Source organism: Anguilla rostrata, chromosome 1, assembly GCF_018555375.3.
Source record: "Anguilla rostrata isolate EN2019 chromosome 1, ASM1855537v3, whole genome shotgun sequence".
Classification (NCBI taxonomy): domain Eukaryota; kingdom Metazoa; phylum Chordata; class Actinopteri; order Anguilliformes; family Anguillidae; genus Anguilla; species Anguilla rostrata.
In genome coordinates, this window is record NC_057933.1 from 83,771,850 (window position 1) to 83,791,753 (window position 19,904).

Sequence of the window (19,904 nt, forward strand, 5' to 3'; positions counted from 1 at the left end):
TTTCTTTGACCATTTAGACCAATTTTTTCCATAAAATGTTCGCTCATTTTACATCGCTGGTCTCTCAGGTCATATTCAGCAGGTTTCTCAGTTAGGAGAAACACTGATTTCTTTCTTTAGGATACTGAATTGTGTAACATCTTCCCCCACGTGTATAAAGAAGGTTACACAACATCAAACAATACAACTGCATTTTGCAATCATGTCTGACGCAATAGTTCATATGTGGGCGGCGGGGGAAATAAAATCTTTTTTCTGAAGTTTGGCGTTGAATTCCTATGGCAACGTTCAATGAATGTGTCAGGTAACAATGGTATACGTGTGTTGATGAATCTGTGCCTGTGTCTTTCCTGGTCGCTGATAGGTGATTGTAGATGAGATGTGATATGTTAATTTTTCATAAATATGTTTTTAGTGCTCGTAAACATGAACAGCGATGGCACAGATGCATGGCTGACTCAATGTCATTTATTTATCAAAATAATGTACAAAAAAGCAGGAATATTTCATATTTAAAGCCACTTTAAAGCGTGTTTGTTCCTGAAGGGTGTGGAGAGATTTCAATCCAACTGGAGGCTTTGTCCTCTTGCAGAAGCCAGTCGGTCCAGTTTAGAACAGCATTCATTTAAACCCTCCCCTAGCTTTCACACAGTTTGTGAAGGGATTAATGCTCTCTCTCTCTCTCTCTCTCTCTCTCTCTCTCTCTCTCTCTCTCTCTCTCTCTCTCTCTCTCTCTCTCTCTCTCTCTCTCTCTCTCATTCTCTATTCTTTTTCGCTTCTCAGAGTCTCTCATCTCTCTCCTCCCCCCTCTCTCTCTCTCTCATTCTCTCATTCTCATTTTCAGAGTTTACAGGAGTGGATCATTTTGACGTATGTAGCGGTTTAAAGAACACAAACGTGTTTGTGCTTCAGCATCCTGCTCTCCTGGCTGAGGAGCGCTCGGCTGCAGAGGGGAGACTCGGGGCGATCGAGCTCCTGTGTACAAACATGTCAAAACAAAGGGACATCAAACCCCAAACAAACTCGCAAGTTCCTACAAACTGGCAGACAAATATATAATGTGTTAAAGATATGTAAACATTGTGCTGTCGTGTCTGGGAGACTGACTCTGTGGTAACCCCCCCCCCCCCCTTAAAAAAAAAACCTGCAAGCGACTTATTTGGCCCTCTGAGTAGGCAGTGAATCAGTGCATCCAAAAAGCTGCTGAACAGGACAAAAAAAGTCCCTCAGGAGCTATACTGTAATCAGAATATCATCATCATCATCATCATCATCATCATCATCAAAGGATATTTGCTTCAGCAGAATCAGGGCCCAGAGGAAGAGGGTTCAAACATGACTGCTATAATCCAGTGATTAAATACATGTTTTGCATACACATATACCTGACATGCAACCTACCCCCCCCCCCAAACTCCTCTTTTCTGTTGCTCTTTCATGAATGCTCGGCACCTGTCAGGTGCGGAGAGCTGTTTTTGGGTGGGGGGTTTGTGCTCTCTGCTGTAACCATGGTATCCATATTCGGGTACAGTGTTTTACTAGAGAGCACTGGCAACCCCCTGCCCTGCTCTACCCCACTCCACCTCGTTCACCGCCAGAGACTCAGGACGTCAGTGAGGAATCAGAGTGTGTATGTTTGTGTGTGCAACGTGTGTGTGTACACGTTTCCTCTCTTAGAAAATGAAATAATACAGATCAAACACAGGAGGCAGTGGAAGGTTCTAGAAGTCTCTGGAAGAAGTCAAAGAGAATCTCAGGCAGTGGAGGACTGGTTGGGGGCCCACATTTTGGGTGGGTGGGGGGGGGGGGGTTCCATGTGTAGGTGGGTCATGGGCAGGAGGCGGTCCAGGAAACTGAGACTCTGAGATTGGTCGATCCTCTCTGAGCTTTGAGCACCTGCTGTGGCTCCTCGGAAGACGGCCACCTACACACAACCCCGTTTCGCTGACAAAGGGAACGAGTCAATGTTTCAGCCTCATTTTAACTTCACCCTTTAAAATAATGAAATCGTAAAAAAATAATAATAATAATTATTATTTAAAAAAACAGGCGGCAGTGGAAGGTTCCGGAAGAGTCTGGAAGAAGTCGAGGGGCCCCCTGGGGCCCTCAGGCGGCAGTGGACAGGTTGGGGGCGGACGCCCGCATCTCGTCGTTGACCCTGAAGGTGGGCTTGAGGTCGAGGCGCTTCATGGGCAGCTGCTGGTAGCTTCCCCGGTCCTCGTCCTTGTACCTCTGGTGCTGCAGCGCCACCAGGCGGTCGCGGCTCTTCATCTTGCGGACGACGCGCGCGATGCGCTTGGCGATCAGGTAGATGATCTCGCACACGCTCAGAACGATGCACAGGGCCGAGGCGCCCACCATGAAGTAGGTGAAGACCTTCTTCTCCGTGGGGTGGCCGATGTAGCAGTCCACCTGGTTGGGGCAGGGTTTGACTTCGCACTTGACCACCCGGGGAAGGTAGAAGCTGTCGTAGATCATGTGCAGCAGGTAGAGGAAGACGATCTCGATGCCCGTCTTGAAGAAGAGGCTCAGCAGGTAGGTCCACCACAGGCCGCCGTGCTTCCTGCCCGTGTTGTCGTAGAGCTTGCTGTCCTCGCCGAACTTGGCCCGGTGCTTGCGCTCCCGGTCGTCACGGTACGCCACGTGCATCACCACCATGAGCGAGGGGCAGGTGACGAAGATGAGCTGCAGCGCCCACAGGCGGATGTGGGAGATGGGGAAGAAGTGGTCGTAGCACACGTTGGGGCAGCCCGGCTGCTTGGTGTTGCAGTCAAAGTCCTTCTGCTCGTCCCCCCAGACGCGCTCTGCCGCGACGACGTACACCAGCACCCGGAACACGAACACCACCGACAGCCAGATCCGCCCGAACGCCGTCGAGTACTTGTTCACCCCGCTAAGGAGCGCTTGGAACATCTTCCAGTCCATCTTGGCAGCTTCAGGTACTCTCCTCCTCCTTCTCCAAAAACTGTTCCTTCTGAAACCCTCCTTTCTCTGGATTCCTCTAGTTTTTCATAAGTGTTATTCAGTAAGCCTGGAAACACACAAAAACACAGCACAAAAAAAGATTAGCATAGAACTCTTGAATTAGATGGTACAGACAGTAGATCAGGGGTGTCTAGTCTTACCTGGAAAGGGCTGGAGCTGAAGTTTTTCTGGTAGCCCAGCACCTAAGACACCTGATTGTGATCTTCAATCAAGACCTTGATAAGTAAAAGCAGGTGTCTTGATGCTGGGCTAAAACTAAAATCTGCACCCACACCAACCCTTTCTGGAGAAGACAGGACACTCCAGCAATGGATGATTGACGGACAGATGAAATTGAAAGTCACAATAGTAAAATAAGGACAGATTGAAAAAGAGACCTTATTAGTCCTCCATGGTGTAAATGACTGTCACCAACATGGACTGCATCAACACACAGGTAGACAACAGGAAGAAAGAGCACATGACACACCTGCTCAGGTACTGATACATGGTGGACCAGGTGCAAACCACAGTAGATTGATTTATAAAAACAAATAATAAAAGGTAAAAATCCCAGGGTATTTGCCCCAAAGGTGCATGACTATTCATGGGCAATGTACCAGGTTTCCATTCTTGGCAGAAGCAAATGTGTTTCTTAGGCCAGGATAACCTCCACTCTGCCCTGTGGTACATAAGCCGCGTTTCCACCGCAGGAACTATACCCCGGAACTAGGAACCTTTTGAGGAACTCAGTGCGTTTCCACCGCAGGAACTAGGGTCTAAATTTAGTTCTGGGGGCTTTGTTTTACCCCCCAAAACGTTCCTGCTCGGGGGGTAGTACTTTCCGAAAGTACAGGAACCTTTTGGGTGGAGCTTGCAGCGCTGAACATTTCTGATTGGTCGAGTACTCGTAGCATTTGTGTTGTATTTATTTTCCGCCATTACCCGCCATGTTTGAAAATATGCAGCGGCAAACCAATTTATTTTCATAATAACTTCAAATCAAACTTGTATGTTATGCGGCGCAGTAGCCTACTTTTGGTTATAGCCTGTCAACGTCTTGGAATTATAACGTGTGCTCTTCTGTTCTTTTCTTGCTTTAGTATTCCTTTTATAAAATGCTAAGCATTCGTGCTGGGACAGCATATTACGTAGGCTACCAAAACATTCAAACGGATTAATTCGGTTGCTGAATATTTTCTTCCGGATTTTCTTTGTTAGCCCGTTGTAATTGACTCAAAACGTTTGATACAGTTATGTGAGGTATGCGGTAGTTCTGCATAATTAACATTGGTGATACAGTACAAGCAAACTGGAAATCACCTTCCGCACTTTTTATCCGGGTAAAATAACAGGTTAATTCTAGTAATCTTCCCTTTAGCTTTTTCAGACTGCCGTAATTTTACTCAATTTTACTGCCATTTTTCAATTGCACGAAAAGACCAGGAAGACTATGGACTCGTTTATGGTGCATGGTTCGCATCTGGAGGGCACACTTCGCTGCTCGGCTAGCAGTAGCCTAACTTCGAAGGAAAGCAAACGGTGGCTGTACCACTACTAATTTACATTTTCACGCAAGTCCGAGTTTTCGTTCTATTCTTGTCATTTTGCGATTAGCCTATATGGAATTGACGACGAGAAAGTAATAAAACAGCAAATTGTTTACAACGTGTGCATGTTTTCTGCTGTTAATGAATGTGTTTGAGAGGATATATGAAAATCAATAAATACAAAAGTAACCATATATAGTCATTGTTGGTAATCCGTTGTATATAAGTGGAATAAACCCCTCCGGGCTGTCCCGGTTATTAGAAAATAATGTAGGCTACTTCGGTGGTAATATGGGGTTACAGAAGAAATCATATGACAGAAGGACCGACGACAACGTCAGTGGGCTAATTTGCCTAATCTTCGCGGTACTTTAGACCCCGGTGGAAACGCAGACAACCATTGGCTGAAGGAACCTTTTAGTTCCTGGTAAAGTAGTTCCTGGGACTGAAAGTTCCGGGTAATTTTGGTGGAAACGCGGCTATACCTTCTCAACTGATAATCCACTGTAGCATGACCCAATCTCTCCAACAACATCTGCATAACAAAGCCATCGATCACCAAGACCCACTCTCTGAGGGCACAGTCTATTTGAATCAGAAGACTCTCCATTTGAACTTTTCAACTGACCGATGATACGGCCTCGGTAACAGTAACTTGTAAATAATATGTCCATAAATATTTAGCCGTGCTGACGTGTGTACTGTTGAATCCCATGTAAAAAGGATTTGGTAAACCAGAGGTGGGGGTTATGGTTTACATTTGTGTATCTGGCCGAATCATTTGGGAGAATTCTTTTGTTCAAATAAAGTCTGTATTGTACAACCAGTTCTCCATCTTTTCTAACGGTTCTTTTCCATACTCACTGACGGGTGAGTATGGCGACATAGCTCAGGAGGTAAGACAGGAGGGTTGCCGGTTCAAACCCCGCCCTGGGCGTGTCAAAGTGTCCTTGAGCAAGACACCTAACCCCTAACTGCTCTGGCGAATGAGAGGCATCAATTGTAAAGCGCTTTGGATAAAAGCTCTATATAAATGCAGTCCATTCACTGACGGGTTTTTCTGGAACCCACAGAAAGTATTTCAGATGTATTTTAGCCATGTCAGCGTGATCTGTCTCCCACTCCCTTGCAGAGAGAAAGAACACTACAGCTATAGACTGTGATTTTCTCCAACACTCACAACAAGCAGTGGATCTCAAACTTAGTCCTGAGGACCCCTGTATGATGTTTTTAACACAATGCAGGGTCAGTTCGTTATCACACACAGTACTACAGGAGAACAAGTGACTATTTTACACCCTACAGGCCACAGTACCACAGGAGAACCAGTGACTATTTTACACCCTACAGGCCACGCAGTACTACAGGAGAGCTAGCACCTGTAGGAGAGGTGCTGGCACAAGTGACAATAGCTGGTGACACATGCCCTTGTACCCACTTACCACCATCCCAGCTAACACAAAATGTCCTTACAATGTTGCTGCCATGTAGTCCAATGTAATAACATTGACACAACATTCTAGTAACATTGTGAGAACGCATTGTGTCAGCTGGGATGCCCTGTATTCAGCCTTCCAGAGGAATGGATGAGCTGTGAACCTTACAGGATATGGGCGGAGTTTTAAGGGACAGTCGCCATTTAAGACGCCAGCGTGGTGGTAGTGTGTGATCCGGACAAACGATGCAAAAATCTTCGCAAAAATCTCTCTTAACAGCCACTCCTGAATTCCAGGTGAAACACACACACCTGCTCACCGAGAACATTCTCTTTTTCAGAGAAACTTCCTCAACCGGTGAGTAATAAACCCAGTGCAGGCACAGAAAGTGTGATAAACCCAGTGCAGGCACAGAAAGTGTCTGGGACACAGGAAAAACAAAGAGTGAACTGCAGCATGCTTAGCTGGAGTTTAAGCCTCAGTTTTAATCTCTAAGACAGAAACTGATTACAATTTGTAAGTTCAAAACTTACCTTTTTAACCTGGTTTATATCAGATTTTCTATTTTTTACCTGGGAACTTTTATTTACTTATTTTCTATTATTATTTTTTTTACATTTTTATTTATCCATGTATTTATTTTAGCATTTTATTCTTAAATTTTGAAGAAAAAATTTTGTGTATGCTAGGCTACCTTATTTTATTGTTTAACTTTTTTATTCTTGTTTTACATTGTTTCTTGTCAATCATATCGGTATTTGGAAAGGAGTTTGAACTGCATTTACTTGTACGAAAGGTTCTATATAAATAAAGTTTGATTGATCGATTGACTGAACTGGAACAATTATCTAAATCCGTGAAATAAGGGTTTGTTGTTACAGGCATAATGCAGTTCTGGGGTTTAGAGCTTTAAAGTCCAGCTAAGCACACTGCCATTGACCCTCAGGTACTATGTATTAAAAAATAAATGATAACAACAAAACTAATCTGTGTGTGTCTGTGTTACATAGCACCTTTCTTACACAATTGTAATCCAAAGTGATTAAAAATATAAAAGGAAGATAAAAAAAAGGCAAGTAAACACATTTTCACAATTCATGATAAAAAAATTAATTCAATAGAATGGTGCCTCCATTTTGAAAGCGCTGAAACATCTATTGCTAACTGCACCAGCTGTCTCTAGTGGGCCAAGGCTCTCTCACTGTGAGGGAGGTGATTCTGGACTGATGGAGCCCAGGACAGACCTACAGACAGAGCCAGGTCTCCCTCCCGTCCAAAAGTGACAGGAATGTAAACAGATAGCCTCTGGGCCGATTCAGATTAAGATGGAGAAACGGGGGTCTGTCTGATCTGATCAGTGGGTTTGGAATCCACAAGGACAGGTGAGGTGGAGGTGCAGGTGCTGGTGGAGGTGGAGGTAAGATTCAGGTGGCTGTGCAATGTGTGTAGTTAGAGTGTGTGAACTGGCCAACACAGAGAAGATCTCCCCAGACCACAGCCTCCCATCTCCCATCTCCCTCTCCCAGTCTGTTAACAGTCTGAAGCGTGAAGTTACCAGGAAGCAGGAAACCCACTTATCTCCGTCATAACATCGGCTGTCCTGTTTTGGCAGTTTGCATTATTTTAGATCTCATGCCTAGGCAAATGATCACAGAGATCATGGAGTTTTCCCATGTGTGGCCCCCCACCAAAATGAGTCATGTGACCTGCTGACACCTTGTGGACTGCAAGAGCCTCCAGCACAGTCCAAAACAGCAGGTCAGTTCAGGCAAATCGCAAACAAATGTGCTGCTCTGTATTCGACAAAATATACTCACATTAAAACACGAAACAAAGGAAAACAAGTTTGAACAAAATCTAGTTTGGAAAGAATGCACACCAACTTTGAGCAACAGCACACATTAGTAGTTATTATATTCACCCGCTTATGCAGCTATTGGTGCTGCTAATCAAAATAACTATTTGAAACATGAAAAATGTAACGAAAACTAGTAGCATTTTTTTTTTACTAAATGGGAAGCAATCATGTTGTTTCTGAAAGACTAGCATCCAACTAACCATGTGTCTGCTGTTGATTTCTAGAATTCCTACGATTCCCAAATCCCGATTTCAAGTCAGGAATATGTAAGCGTTCAGGTGCAACCTTTCACTTTCCCCCAAGATTCCGGCCTCTTTCCTGCTGTAACAAGGTTAGGTAATGGACCGATAGCCTTACTGCCACAGAAGATCGCAACGCAGGTGAACGTATCGCAAGGAAAGCGGAAGACAGAAGATCAAGAATGAAGACACGAATATTCTAGATCTAACACACGCGGCGCTTTTATTAAGTAAACGATTCTAAAAATTAACAGGGAGCCCAAACGAAATCTACGCGATAAATCAACTTTCTATGATTTATAGTCAACTAACAGGTGGGTTATTCAGGACAACTAATTCCGATGAGGTTGACAATTTGACATTTCATTAACATTTCAACGAGCGGTAAAAATCATGTTTCATTTCAAAATGGTCAACAGTATCGTTTAATGGTTGTAAATCAATATATGTTTATTATATTCAGCACCTACACAACTGATTGTGTCTATCGAATTCGGGCAAATTAAATTCGGGGTCTTAATCCCTCTCCAACTTAAATAAAAACAGAACTCAGGGAGAGATCAGTTAATCATATACTTACTGAAAGTGTGTGCGTTCTCTCAGTCCATTTCTGCGTATTAAAATACGAGGCTTATTCGTTTGTTTCGCGTGCTTCTATCGCCCGTCGGTATTTTTGCCAAATACCTCAACACTCAGGATTCGTCACTGCCAACGCTGATGTCCTGAGTTACAAAAAATGTTCTTGGTTTTTGTCTAGGGGTGTGGTTAAAGTAAAAAAAAAAAGAAAAGAGCGAAACGGGCTGGATCCGTTGTTTTTCTCTTCGCATGCATCGTTCCGTGACTCCGCAGTGGAGTCTGGACGAATCACACGAGCGCCTGGGAGCAAACGCGTTCAATAAAAATAAAACAAAACAAAATATATTAATGTCAATTAAAATAAATAAATAATTGTTCATTACATTGCACACAGGCACAAAAAGAGAAAAGGAGCAGTCTGTTTATATGTTTCCACGGTAATGATGAATACAGAGGTGCCCAGGTAATTGTACAATTTTATTCTGCTGCTCAAGGCAAGAAATCAGGCTGCTCACAGCTTCGAGCGAAATGAATACAGGCCTAGCTCTCACATAACCACGAAATAACTCAGCAGAGTCTTATTTACTATCCTTTCAATTTTGGTCAAGTTCAAAAAGCACCCTTCGTTCTCAGAGAATGGGAGGGAGACAGGGGCGGGAATGACACTTTCCCCCTCTGATTTCTGGGTAGGATTTCTCCGAACACCCGCGTACAGTCGTCATCCTGGGGTACTTTAAAGTCTGTTTTCTTCGCTGGTCATATAATTTTATCGGTGTGTGTTTTTCATTCCTTTGTCGAGTCGTGGCATTTCCTACCAGTCCTGTTTGTACCTGTCAGAATTCTGCGTAGCGAAGACAAAAACTCAGCCGCACCCCGCGGTGAATAGGAGCGTTTGTGCTCCGTATGCCCACCCCTGATTGGTGGAGATTGCCTCAGAGCGTGATGTTGAACTTCTTCCATTGTCGGTGTGGGGGAGTGGGCACTTTATACGAACAAGAGGGCTCCTTTCCTGAAAAAAATAAGAGATCTTTTCACACCCCTGCTTTGGATCTGGTTACCATTCCTGAATGTCCCTGATCCTGTTTCCTCTCTAGTGTGCATTCATATTAAGCTCGTCTCCCAGATTAATTGTGTACCTGTGCTTTTGTGCGGAAGGAGATAAGAGTCCACCCAGCTCAGAAGGCCTGCAGTAAGAAGAGGATGCTAGAAGCTAAGCCATGTGTCACGCTTTTGATTTAATTGACATTATAAAATACCGTTTTGCCTATTTAACAGAAGACCTTCCTGCAATACACAACCTGCAGCCATCACTCACACTGAAACTGGCTCATTTGACACACACCTACACCAGATCAAGTGCATGCCAAATCAATCAGTTCATGGAAATGGATTGACATTCAGTCGATGATTTGAAAAATGGTGGTAATATTTCAAACAATGACAAAAATAAACTTCAAATAATTACCCCAACTGAGTGAGCTGGAAAGGAATTGACGCACACTGATGTACACTCTTCACACTCACAGTGAACGGGTGCACAGGGATGGTGCACCATGGGAACATTGAACAGTGAGCATGGGAACTTCCGGACTGCAATCTTGACTTCTTGCAAACCTGCTTTGGACTTCATCTCCCATCATGCCTTCTGTGAAGCCAATGTTCTGGTACACTTTACCTACGGACAGTACCCACAGCTGTTTATCGCAAAGGAACAAAGATATACTTTACTGAACTCCGTGGGGTAATTTGTCCTCTGCATTTGACCCATCCTAATTACTAGCCACAGTGCAGTGCCTGGGGACCAACTCCAGTTCTGAGGCCAGTGCCTTGGTCAAGGGCAACTGCAGGAGTGAACTTAACATGCATGTCTTTGAGTGTGGGAGGAAACTGGAGTACCCGGAGTAAACCCACGCGAACACGGGGAGAACATGCAAACTCTGCACAGAAAGGCCCCAAGCCAAGATTCAAACCCACGACCTTCTTGCTGTGAGGCGACAGTGCTAACCACTGTGCCACCGTGTCCGCCCAACAAGAAGGCTGATTCCTCTCTAGCTTGCTCTTCAGTATGGCCAGGATGCCCAAACAATGAAAAAAGGAATGTATTAAATATTTATATGAACACCTGGTGAGGTTTTATAATATGTCAAAGCAAGGAGGTTTACAAGACATAGATATACTGGCCTCTCTGGCCAGAGTGGCTATGTACACTGTTGCAGCTTTCAGAGTGTGTAAATAAGCCACTTCCAGTATGCTCTGCAATCTTTCAGTATACTGCCTAACCTGGTACCACAGTATGATGTGAAATTGCATCAGAAGCTAAAAGTTTGTGTGTGTATGTTTCTGATCTCTTCAGTGTGACATCAGCAGAGAGGTCAGAGGTCGTTGGGAGCGGATAGGCCGCTGTTGTCGCTGAGTGACTGTGCAGAACCCGCCGTGCCCGAGCGTGTCCCATCATGCACGGGGCGGAGATTGACATCAGGCGCGGGAAATTTTGCGGCCTCCGTGTCTGAACTTGCTCTCTCGCTCGTCTGAACTTTTCCGCCCGCCAGGCGTCCCCAAACCGCCCCGCCCCCGCCCCCGCCCCCGCGCGGCTCATATTCATCACCTGCGATGGAATGCTCGCGTGCCAGAGAACCTCCAGCCTCACCGTCCTGTCCCTCCTCGTCATTCTGCCGGAGGTCCCGTAGACCCACCTCGTACCCCATCTTAATGCTAAATAGATTGTGACATCATATCCTCTCAAGCCTTGCTCTAGCGCGTATTCCATGGGCCTACCAGGTACTCTGCTCTGAACTGTTAATGCATTGTGACATCATAGCATCTAAGGCCTGGCTTCTGAGGGCTTCTAGAACAGATTCTATAGACCAACCAGACACTCAACTCCGGAATACTGAACGTTCTGTTTCTTTGAAGTTGAAACATTCCAATCTGACACATTAAAACTCGGTAAGGGTGAATATGATCTTTGTGTATATTCCCATATTGCATTTGTGTGATTAATTTAAAGGTGACAGCGAATGTATGAAGTGGAACAGGAAGTGCTGGCACAGAGAGTACACAGGGAAGCAAACACCAGGAAATTACCGTCGCGTCCAGTTCGGGTTTCTCCTGTTCGCCAGCTGATTGTTAGGAAGGCGGAGGAAGGAAGCGGTTAGAGTGAGCTGGGGACAGAGTGCTGACAGCAGATGGGTGTGAGGAGCCTGCTTGCTCTGTTTTTCCACTGAACGCTCAGTCCAGCCGCAGAGCTGGCTCTCGCTCTGTCTGTGAGACACAGTGTAGGAATGCGACTGTGACTCAGAGCCTCCCCACAGCCTGCCCCGACACGCTGCTGCTACATCTAACCGCTCTGCTCTTCACTGCTCCTCTCTGCTCCTCACTACTCCCCACTGCTCCTCTCTGCTCCCCACAGCCTGCCCCAACACACTGCTGCTACATCTAACCGCTCTGCTTCTCACTGCTCCTCACTGCTCCCCATAGCATGCCCCAACACGTTGCTGCTACATCTAACTGCTCTGTTCCTCACTACTCCCCACTGCTCCTCACTGCTCCCCACAGCCTGCCTCAACACGCTGCTGCTACATCTAACCGCTCTGCTCCTCACTGCTCCTCTCTGCTCCCCACTGCTCCTCTCTGCTCCTCTCTGCTCCCCACAGCCTTCCCCAACACGTTGCTGCTACATCTAACTGCTCTGTTCCTCACTCTCCTCTCTGCTCCTTCTACTCCCCACGCTGCTCACACTCTGCTGCACATCTAACGCCTGCCCCACTGCCCTCTCTGCTCCTCACTACTCCTCTCTGCTCCTCTCTGCTCCCACAGCCTTCCCACCTTTGCTGCTACACTACGCGTCCTCCTACTCCCACTGCTCTCACTCCCAACTGCTCGCTCTGCCCCCACAGCCTGCCACACACTTGCTACATCTACGCTCCTCTGCTCTCCACTGCTCACTCCACTCTTCACCATAGCAGCATCGGGCACTGCCCGCTCTCATCGCCATAGCAGCACCGGGCACTGCCCGCTCTCATCACCATACCAGCATTGGGCACTGCCCACTCTCATCACCATAGCAGCATCGGGCACTGCCCGCTCTCTTCACCATACCAGCATTGGGCACTGCCCACTCTCTTCACCATAGCAGCATTGGGCACTGCCCGCTCTCTTCACCATACCAGAATTGGGCACTGCCCGCTCTCTTCACCATACCAGCATTGGGCACTGCCCGCTCTCTTCACCATACCAGCATTGGGCTTGCCGTATGTTCTTGCCGAACATGTAGCTTCAAAAAATAATTTGGCAAAATAATTAATTAATTCCCTACTGTCTCTACGGTAACAGGGAAGAAAATACGCAGAGACACAAAGACAAAGACACACACACACACACATACATGCACAGACACACAGACAGACACAGACACACACACACACATGCACAGACACACACACACACACGCACACACACACAGTACTGGGTGAGGGTGGGTGAAGGTTTTGTGACCCTGTTAATATCTTATATTGACTGTGAGGCATTCTTTTTTCTGTTTTCAAAATCCACCCTCAAAACAAGAGCCTCTCCAGTCTTGGGGCAAGACAAGACCTGACATGAGCAATTCACAAGACAATGAGAAAGGAAGGAGCATACTGGCTTCAGGTGTATCTGGATTATGTAGTGAATATGTGTGTGTGTGTGTGTGTGTGTGTGTAGGAGAGAGAGAGAGATCGCCCCAAGCTAACACCCAGTAGAACAATGAATCCCATCTCAACAAAATGCACCAGCCCCACCTGAATCAACCACCCAATAGCCCGTTGCATTATGGGATTCCAACCCACCTGCATCAACAACCAAAAAGCCTGTTGCATTATGGAATTCCAGCCCCACCTGCATCAACCACTCGAAAGCCAAGTGCGTTATGGGATTCCAGCCCTCTCTGATGAGCCAGGTGCATTGTGGGAGGTGTTGTGCAATAGGTATCCTCTTAGGCCCAGTCCACAGATAAATGAAGGAAGAGAGAAACCAACCACAGAGAAAGAAGAAACAGTCAGAACACACTGTGTTTGTGAATGTGATTGTGATTGTGAATGTGAATGGGATGGTGAATGGGATTGTGAATGTGATTGTGATTGTGAATGTGATTGTGAATGTGATTGTGAATATGATTTTGATTGTGAATGGGATGGTGAATATGATTGTGGTTGTGAATGTGATTGTGAATGGGATGGTGAATATGATTGTGGTTGTGAATGGGATGGTGAATATGATTGTGAATGGAATTGTGAATGGGATGGTGAATATGATTGTGATGGATGTGAATGGGATGGTGAATGTGATTGTGAATGGGATTGTGAATGTGATTGTGAATATGATTTTGATTGTGAATGGGATGGTGAATATGTTTGTAGTTGTGAATGTGATTGTGAATGGGATGGTGAATGGGATGGTGAATATGATTGTGGTTGTGAATGGATGTGTGAATGGTGATGGATTGATTGGTGTGAATGTGTTGTGAATGGATGTGAATTGATGTTGATGATTGTGATGTGAATGGATTGGTGTGATGATGTGTGTTGTGAATGTGATTGTGATTGTGAATGGGATTATGGTTGTGAATGTGATTGTGAATGTGATTGTAATTGTGAATGAGAATGGGATTGTATTGGGAATGCATTGACTGTTTTTGCTTTTACATTTATTTTTCAGACAAGTGCAGGGCTGCCCAAGAGTGTTTCCTTGGTAAGTAGTGTACATACCTCAATCATTATTACATTCTTTTCTGTTTAAACAGCCAGTATTTTTTTAAATAAACGTCTAAATTAGTAATGTAAGCACCGTAATCAAGAACAGTAACAATGCCACCATGTCTAGCATTACGGAAATTGTGTTCTTTTGAAATTCTTGCTTCTGTGGGAAATTCTTGCTTGGCCAAAAACCCTGTCAAATTTTTTTTTCCGTAACTTCCTGGATCCTGCTTTGGGTTTGGCTTCTCTACAGTCTCCAAAAGACCTGTGGCTTTTTTGGTCCCTGGTGAAGAGATTATGTCTGTAAGTACTTTCTCCTGAGAATGATGAAGATCAACTGCTGAAATTGTTGATACACATCTGCCTGTACACAGGCATTACTGTGTACTGGACAGAGATAGCAAGGTTCTCAAAAGATTTTTTTTAGAAATGCTATGTTTCTGAGGTTGTTTTCAAATTAATTCTGCATTCAGGCCATTACTGGATGGATTTTAATTGTGATTAGTTTTACCTGTCAGCACCTGATACTTCTGAATATTCACAGAACAATGTGAAAAGTGTGTATAAAACTGTACAAATGTATAAACATTTATTAACCAGTTAATTCCCAGAGATTAGTCATCGTTAGTGTTCAGTGGCTAAAGCAGACGTTTTGCACCGGTGTTCACTGAGAAGGACCCAGATCACCGGCAGGTATATCACAAGGACAGTGTGTAAATGTGAATGTGAAATGGTCATCAGGTGACCTGTTGACCTGTTTCTGGCTCGGCCAGACCAGGCCAGCAGCATTCCCAGGCCAGCAGCATTCCCAGGCCAACAGCATTCCCAGGCCAGCGACTACCTGCAAATATGCAAATGACCTGTGCTTCGCCCAGACCCTGGCTGCTGAATGCACTCAAATTACGTAGAATAAAAACAGAAAACTAAAAACATTAAAAATGTACGTATAACCATTAATGCCATAACCTGAATTAATATCCATGCTATGGGAGTAATGAAACTCAAACAGAAGTATGAAAAATACATTTTTATTTATTTACTTGTTGCATTTGTTTCAAATCATGGCATGCATGAGGTTTGTTTGTATAAAACTGCAAACAAAATGAACATCGTACAGATGGGAACACACTGTAAACACAGGAATTAATAGACAGTTCTGTAGTAATAGCATAAACGTACACTTAAGTAAATGAGCAAGGGCAGTGTTTGTTCACAGAGTAGCTTTAAACTCTGAACTCAAGTAAAAACATTTAAACATCAAAACTGAAGAAAACAGAGTGGCCACCAACAACAAAGAAGACTGTGCAGTGTTTCAAAACATAGACCAGTACTTTAAAAAAACAATAAAATTAACAGAGCATAGGAGATCGGAGCAGGCCAAACCAGGCCAAAATGAAAGGTTCGAGCGCGTTTTTCCTGTAGCTGTAGAGCGATGACGCACGAAGCGACCCGCCCTTAAACTGTCTGAGGCGGACGGTCGCCTCGGGCAGCGCGCCGGCGGGCCCAGGCCGCACCCAAACGCCGCCGCACGCACAGCACAGCCAGCTCTGCTCCGGCTCCGCACCCGTTCAGCCGAAACTCGACACCCCCGCCGCTCACGAGCAGGACTGCGCAAACGAGGCGGCCCTTATTTTAGTTTTTTACGCAAGCCGATTTTCATCGACGGTACATTTGGTTTAAGATACAGAGATAAAACGATAGGGTAAAGGGTTAGGGGTTAGGGTTGCCTCCTTGTATGTGTTTTTCGGGTAGAGGCAAAGTTTTGGATCTGTGACAAGTTCCGAAACGAGTTCTTCCTGCAGCTGCAGTTTTCTGCGATCTCGCTCGCTGTATCCGAACACTCTTCCTGTAAAACACCGTGGATAAATGACCAGGCTGCAGGTTGTGAGCGGCAGTTAATCCTTGTTTTTGAGCGGGGCTTGTGGCTGGGGGGATGCCCAGCTCTGAGCCTATTCAAAAAGAATGTAAATCCAGACGGCATAAATGTAAACGCTCACTCTGCACTGTCATACATACATTTTTTACCCATTTTTTAACGTGGGCCTTTTAGATGGGTGAAAACCACAGCTGTGGTCCATTTCAATACAATTCAGTCAATTCAGGTAGTCAATGGAAACAGGCAAGCGTGCACCCTCTTCTGAAGCTGAAACACCAACACATTTTTGTTCTTAAAGGATAAACACATCTAAACAGACCTTGGGGCAGCTGGGTGGCCTGTCCTGTTCTAGTGCATAGAGGGGTCCCACAGTCTGGTATCTAATCCAGGGTGCTAATTAATAGTCGTAGTAGTGGCAGTAATCACTGAATTAATTCAGATATCACAGGCCTCCATTGCGTTCAAATTCCTTACACAGAGTCGACGCGAACTGGACATCGCTGTAGGGTGGAGCCTTGCCCCGGTTGTTGTCGTGGTTACTCAGCTTGGCGGACCGGGTCTCCACCACGGAGAGGCCGTCTTTGCCGTTGATCAGCGAGGTGTGGACGGGCACCAGGTGGCGGGAGTGCCCGAGGGAGGAGAAGCACTCCCGACAGCGCTTGCCCACCAGGTAGACGATCTCGAAGAAGGTGAGCAGGATGCAGACCAGGCTGGTGACCACCATGAAGAGCGTGAAGATGCGCTTCTCCGTGGGCCTGGAGATGAAGCAGTCCACCGTGTTGGGGCAGGGCACCTGCGTGCACTTGACCAGCGACGGGAAGTCGTAGCCCTCGTAGATGTAGTAGAGGAGATAGACGAAGACGGCGTCCACCACCATCTTGAAGACCAGCGTGAGGACGTAGGTCCACCACAGGCCGCCGCGCTTCTTGCCCGTGTCCTTGTAGAGCCGGCGGCAGCCCTCGCCGTGCTTCAGCTGGTTCTTCTTCTCGCGCTCCTCGCGGTACGACACGTGCATCACCACCAGCAGCGACGGGCAGGTGACGAAGATGAGCTGCAGTGCCCACAGCCGCACGTGGGACACGGGGAAGAAGTGGTCGTAGCAGACGTTGTGGCAGCCCGGCTGTGCCGTGTTGCACTTGAAGTCCTTCTGCTCGTCCCCCCACACCTTCTCCGCCGCCACCACGAACACCATCACCCGGAACAGGAAGACGATGGACAGCCACACCCGCCCGAACGCCGTCGAGTACTTGTTGACCCCGCTGAGGAGGCCCTGGAGGAAGGCCCAGTTCATCCTGGAGAGCGCGCTGTTAGCGCAGCCGAACTTCCTGCCGAAAACTCACCACCTGGTGACAGCAGGTGACACCTGTCCTCCCGGTAGAAAAAGGTCCACTGGCTGCAGCTCTGGGAGAAACAGAATCGGGGGAAAAAATGTCTCCAGCAGGTTCAGTGATCTGTCAGGGCGAGAGAAATGACTCCATCAATCAGCTCTTTTTATTTCCATGAAGCACAGTTCACAAAACAAACTCACAGCTCTGCTGAGTGTACAGTACAGGCCATAATGTACATGGGGAAAATGTTTGCTTAGCATAGATTTTCCAGAATGCCGGACATGCTATCTATTCTCTGAAGATGTCATGGGTTAAATGCAGTGCCCCATCTGGGAGTCAAACCTGCAACCCCCAAGATCGAATCACAGGTTCCTAAGTACATATACCATCGACTTAATCAGCTGAAATTAAAACATTCTTCCGCGGCTGTTTGGGCATATCATTTTATCGTTGTCAGGCAAAACTCTGTTTGGTAGTTCTATTTGCGCTGTTGTTAAGCAAAAACCTCTGGTCGTTAATGCTATCAAAACAACGATTCTACCAGGAAAAATTGTTCCTACTCGTTTTTATACCATACAATTAGCACCAATTTCGGTTATTTTTGTCATTACATTATTTAAGGAAATTACAAGAAACCATTACTCATTTCACCGGGGTTAATCGGGTTGGAATAGAAGCTAACTCACGTTACTGATGTTACCTAGACAATATAAAAATTCAGCTGGGTTTTAGGTCAAAATGGTTTCACGGCAGACGTTTCTAAAAGCTGAGCCAGGCTACGGGCATGTGGACGGCAGTTTCGTGCGCAATCACAAAATCACACACAAAAGAAGCGTTACAAAATACCAACACATCTGAACAGGTTCAGGAGGTTCTGTCGCAACTATCGCGGAAATACGACATTCTCGCTATAACGTAAATCCAACACTTACACTGCACAAAGCCGGTTTGCACATGCCATTGTATATTATCTTATGTTATAAGCGGAGTCAACACGCATTCCGAATGTACCACGATAAGGTTAGAGTTTCTATTAAGATTAGATTAATATAGTACAAGCGATGTTTATATTTTAAAAGTACATTATGTTGAATTAACAAGGTAATCTTATTTCTTGTTTTCCAAATGACTTTGGGGTTATTTCAAAATACTTACAATAACGTTAAAGTAAACACACTGAAATAACTCAAATAACAGAAGTAATTTTCAGCAATACGTTTTTGTGTCACAAGCAAACCTGTTCGCCACGCGTGTATTTAATTACAAAACTTGTTTATGTAATTTCTGCGGTATGAAGAGATCATAAATGGAAGCAAGTGGCTATAGCACGGTACGCTTCAACTTAATTCACACTACGCGAAAAATAACGTGTACCTGTGCAATCAACGATTATCTACAACCAGTGTGCATTCGTTATACATTCATCACAAGAATACACCCGTACTGTACGAAATAAGTCCGTGCTGAATACAGACATGATCGCTACGTTCACGCACGCTCTGGATGAACTTTTAGATCTCTTTACATTCTTTTATTTATATACATTACACATAAAATAAGATACAATTCTATTATATATTATATTGAAACACTTACGAATACAGATGTTTATTACTTTGCGAGAGCGCAGCGATGTTGCTAGAAGTGAATGCGTTCGTAGCTCCGGGAGAGAGAGAAAAGCTCCATTCCTTTTTCCAGATTGGCGAACAGTGCTGTTTTTTTTTCTGAACCGCGGGGAAGGGGGAGGGCAAGGCTGGTTCGCACGCCCCTCTGTTTGGATAATCATGCGAATCGGAACTGTGCAACCTGCCGAAAGGTGTGTCAGGGAGGTGGCACCGTTCTTACTGTGCCACTGCCGCACAACCTGTCCTGTATCAAAATAGCTTAACCCTTGTTTGGGTTGGGTCGAACTGACCCGTTCTAGTTTTAATAAAGGAAGAACATTGACATTTCTGAGAGATGTATTTCATAACCAGTGACTAAACCAGTGTAAATTTGGTTCTTGTTTTGTGATTGTATTTGTGTTTCTTATAAAAATGAATGACCCTTTTATTGTTAAATATCATCAAGCAATGGCAACCATTAACCAGATGTATTACTTACATGTTTATAATTAAGATACAAATAATAGCTATATATTAAGTATTTTTGTATACATTTCATTTCCATATTACTTTAAAATCCCAATAATGTCCTGGGTATATTTCACCCAGGCTAACAAGTTTCACAGAGGCTAAAAAGTACACAGAACACCATGGTAAACAGGGTAAATGTTACTGTGGAAAAGCCATTTAATTGCTAAGCAGACATTGTAGTAATTGCAATATTACATCAAACAATGAAAA

The 19,904-nt window shown here is 45.2% G+C and overlaps 2 protein-coding genes across 7 annotated transcripts; both read right to left on the reverse strand.

Moving 5' to 3' along the window:
- Positions 1-448: 448 nt before the first annotated feature.
- gjb3 (gap junction protein beta 3) lies at positions 449-8,783 on the reverse strand. Of its 5 annotated transcripts, none has more exons than XM_064311663.1 (3): positions 8,628-8,783; positions 852-3,031; positions 449-716 (listed from the first exon to the last, which is right to left on the reverse strand). In XM_064311663.1, exon 2 carries the CDS (start codon positions 2,923-2,925, stop codon positions 2,107-2,109), a length of 819 nt encoding a protein of 272 aa, XP_064167733.1. In that variant the 5' UTR covers positions 2,926-3,031; positions 8,628-8,783; the 3' UTR covers positions 449-716; positions 852-2,106. The 5 variants fall into 5 exon arrangements, with proteins under 5 accessions (XP_064167733.1, XP_064167714.1, XP_064167695.1 ...); XM_064311644.1 differs by having other exon boundaries at positions 449-720; XM_064311625.1 differs by having other exon boundaries at positions 449-728.
- A 6,584-nt stretch (positions 8,784-15,367) lies between these two features.
- On the reverse strand, positions 15,368-19,315 carry gjb10 (gap junction protein beta 10). Of its 2 annotated transcripts, none has more exons than XM_064311605.1 (2): positions 19,156-19,315; positions 15,368-17,682 (listed from the first exon to the last, which is right to left on the reverse strand). In XM_064311605.1, the coding sequence occupies exon 2, from the start codon at positions 17,520-17,522 to the stop codon at positions 16,674-16,676; it is 849 nt and encodes a 282-aa protein (XP_064167675.1). In that variant the 5' UTR covers positions 17,523-17,682; positions 19,156-19,315; the 3' UTR covers positions 15,368-16,673. The 2 variants fall into 2 exon arrangements, with proteins under 2 accessions (XP_064167675.1, XP_064167684.1); XM_064311614.1 differs by having other exon boundaries at positions 15,368-17,632; positions 19,156-19,286.
- Between the last annotated feature and the right edge of the window lie 589 nt (positions 19,316-19,904).

Coding starts and splice junctions, on each gene's coding strand:
- gjb3 (XM_064311663.1), bottom strand. CDS start 2,925: ATGGACTGGAAGATGTTCCAAGCGCTCCTTAGCGGGGTGAACAAGTAC.
- gjb10 (XM_064311605.1), bottom strand. CDS start 17,522: ATGAACTGGGCCTTCCTCCAGGGCCTCCTCAGCGGGGTCAACAAGTAC.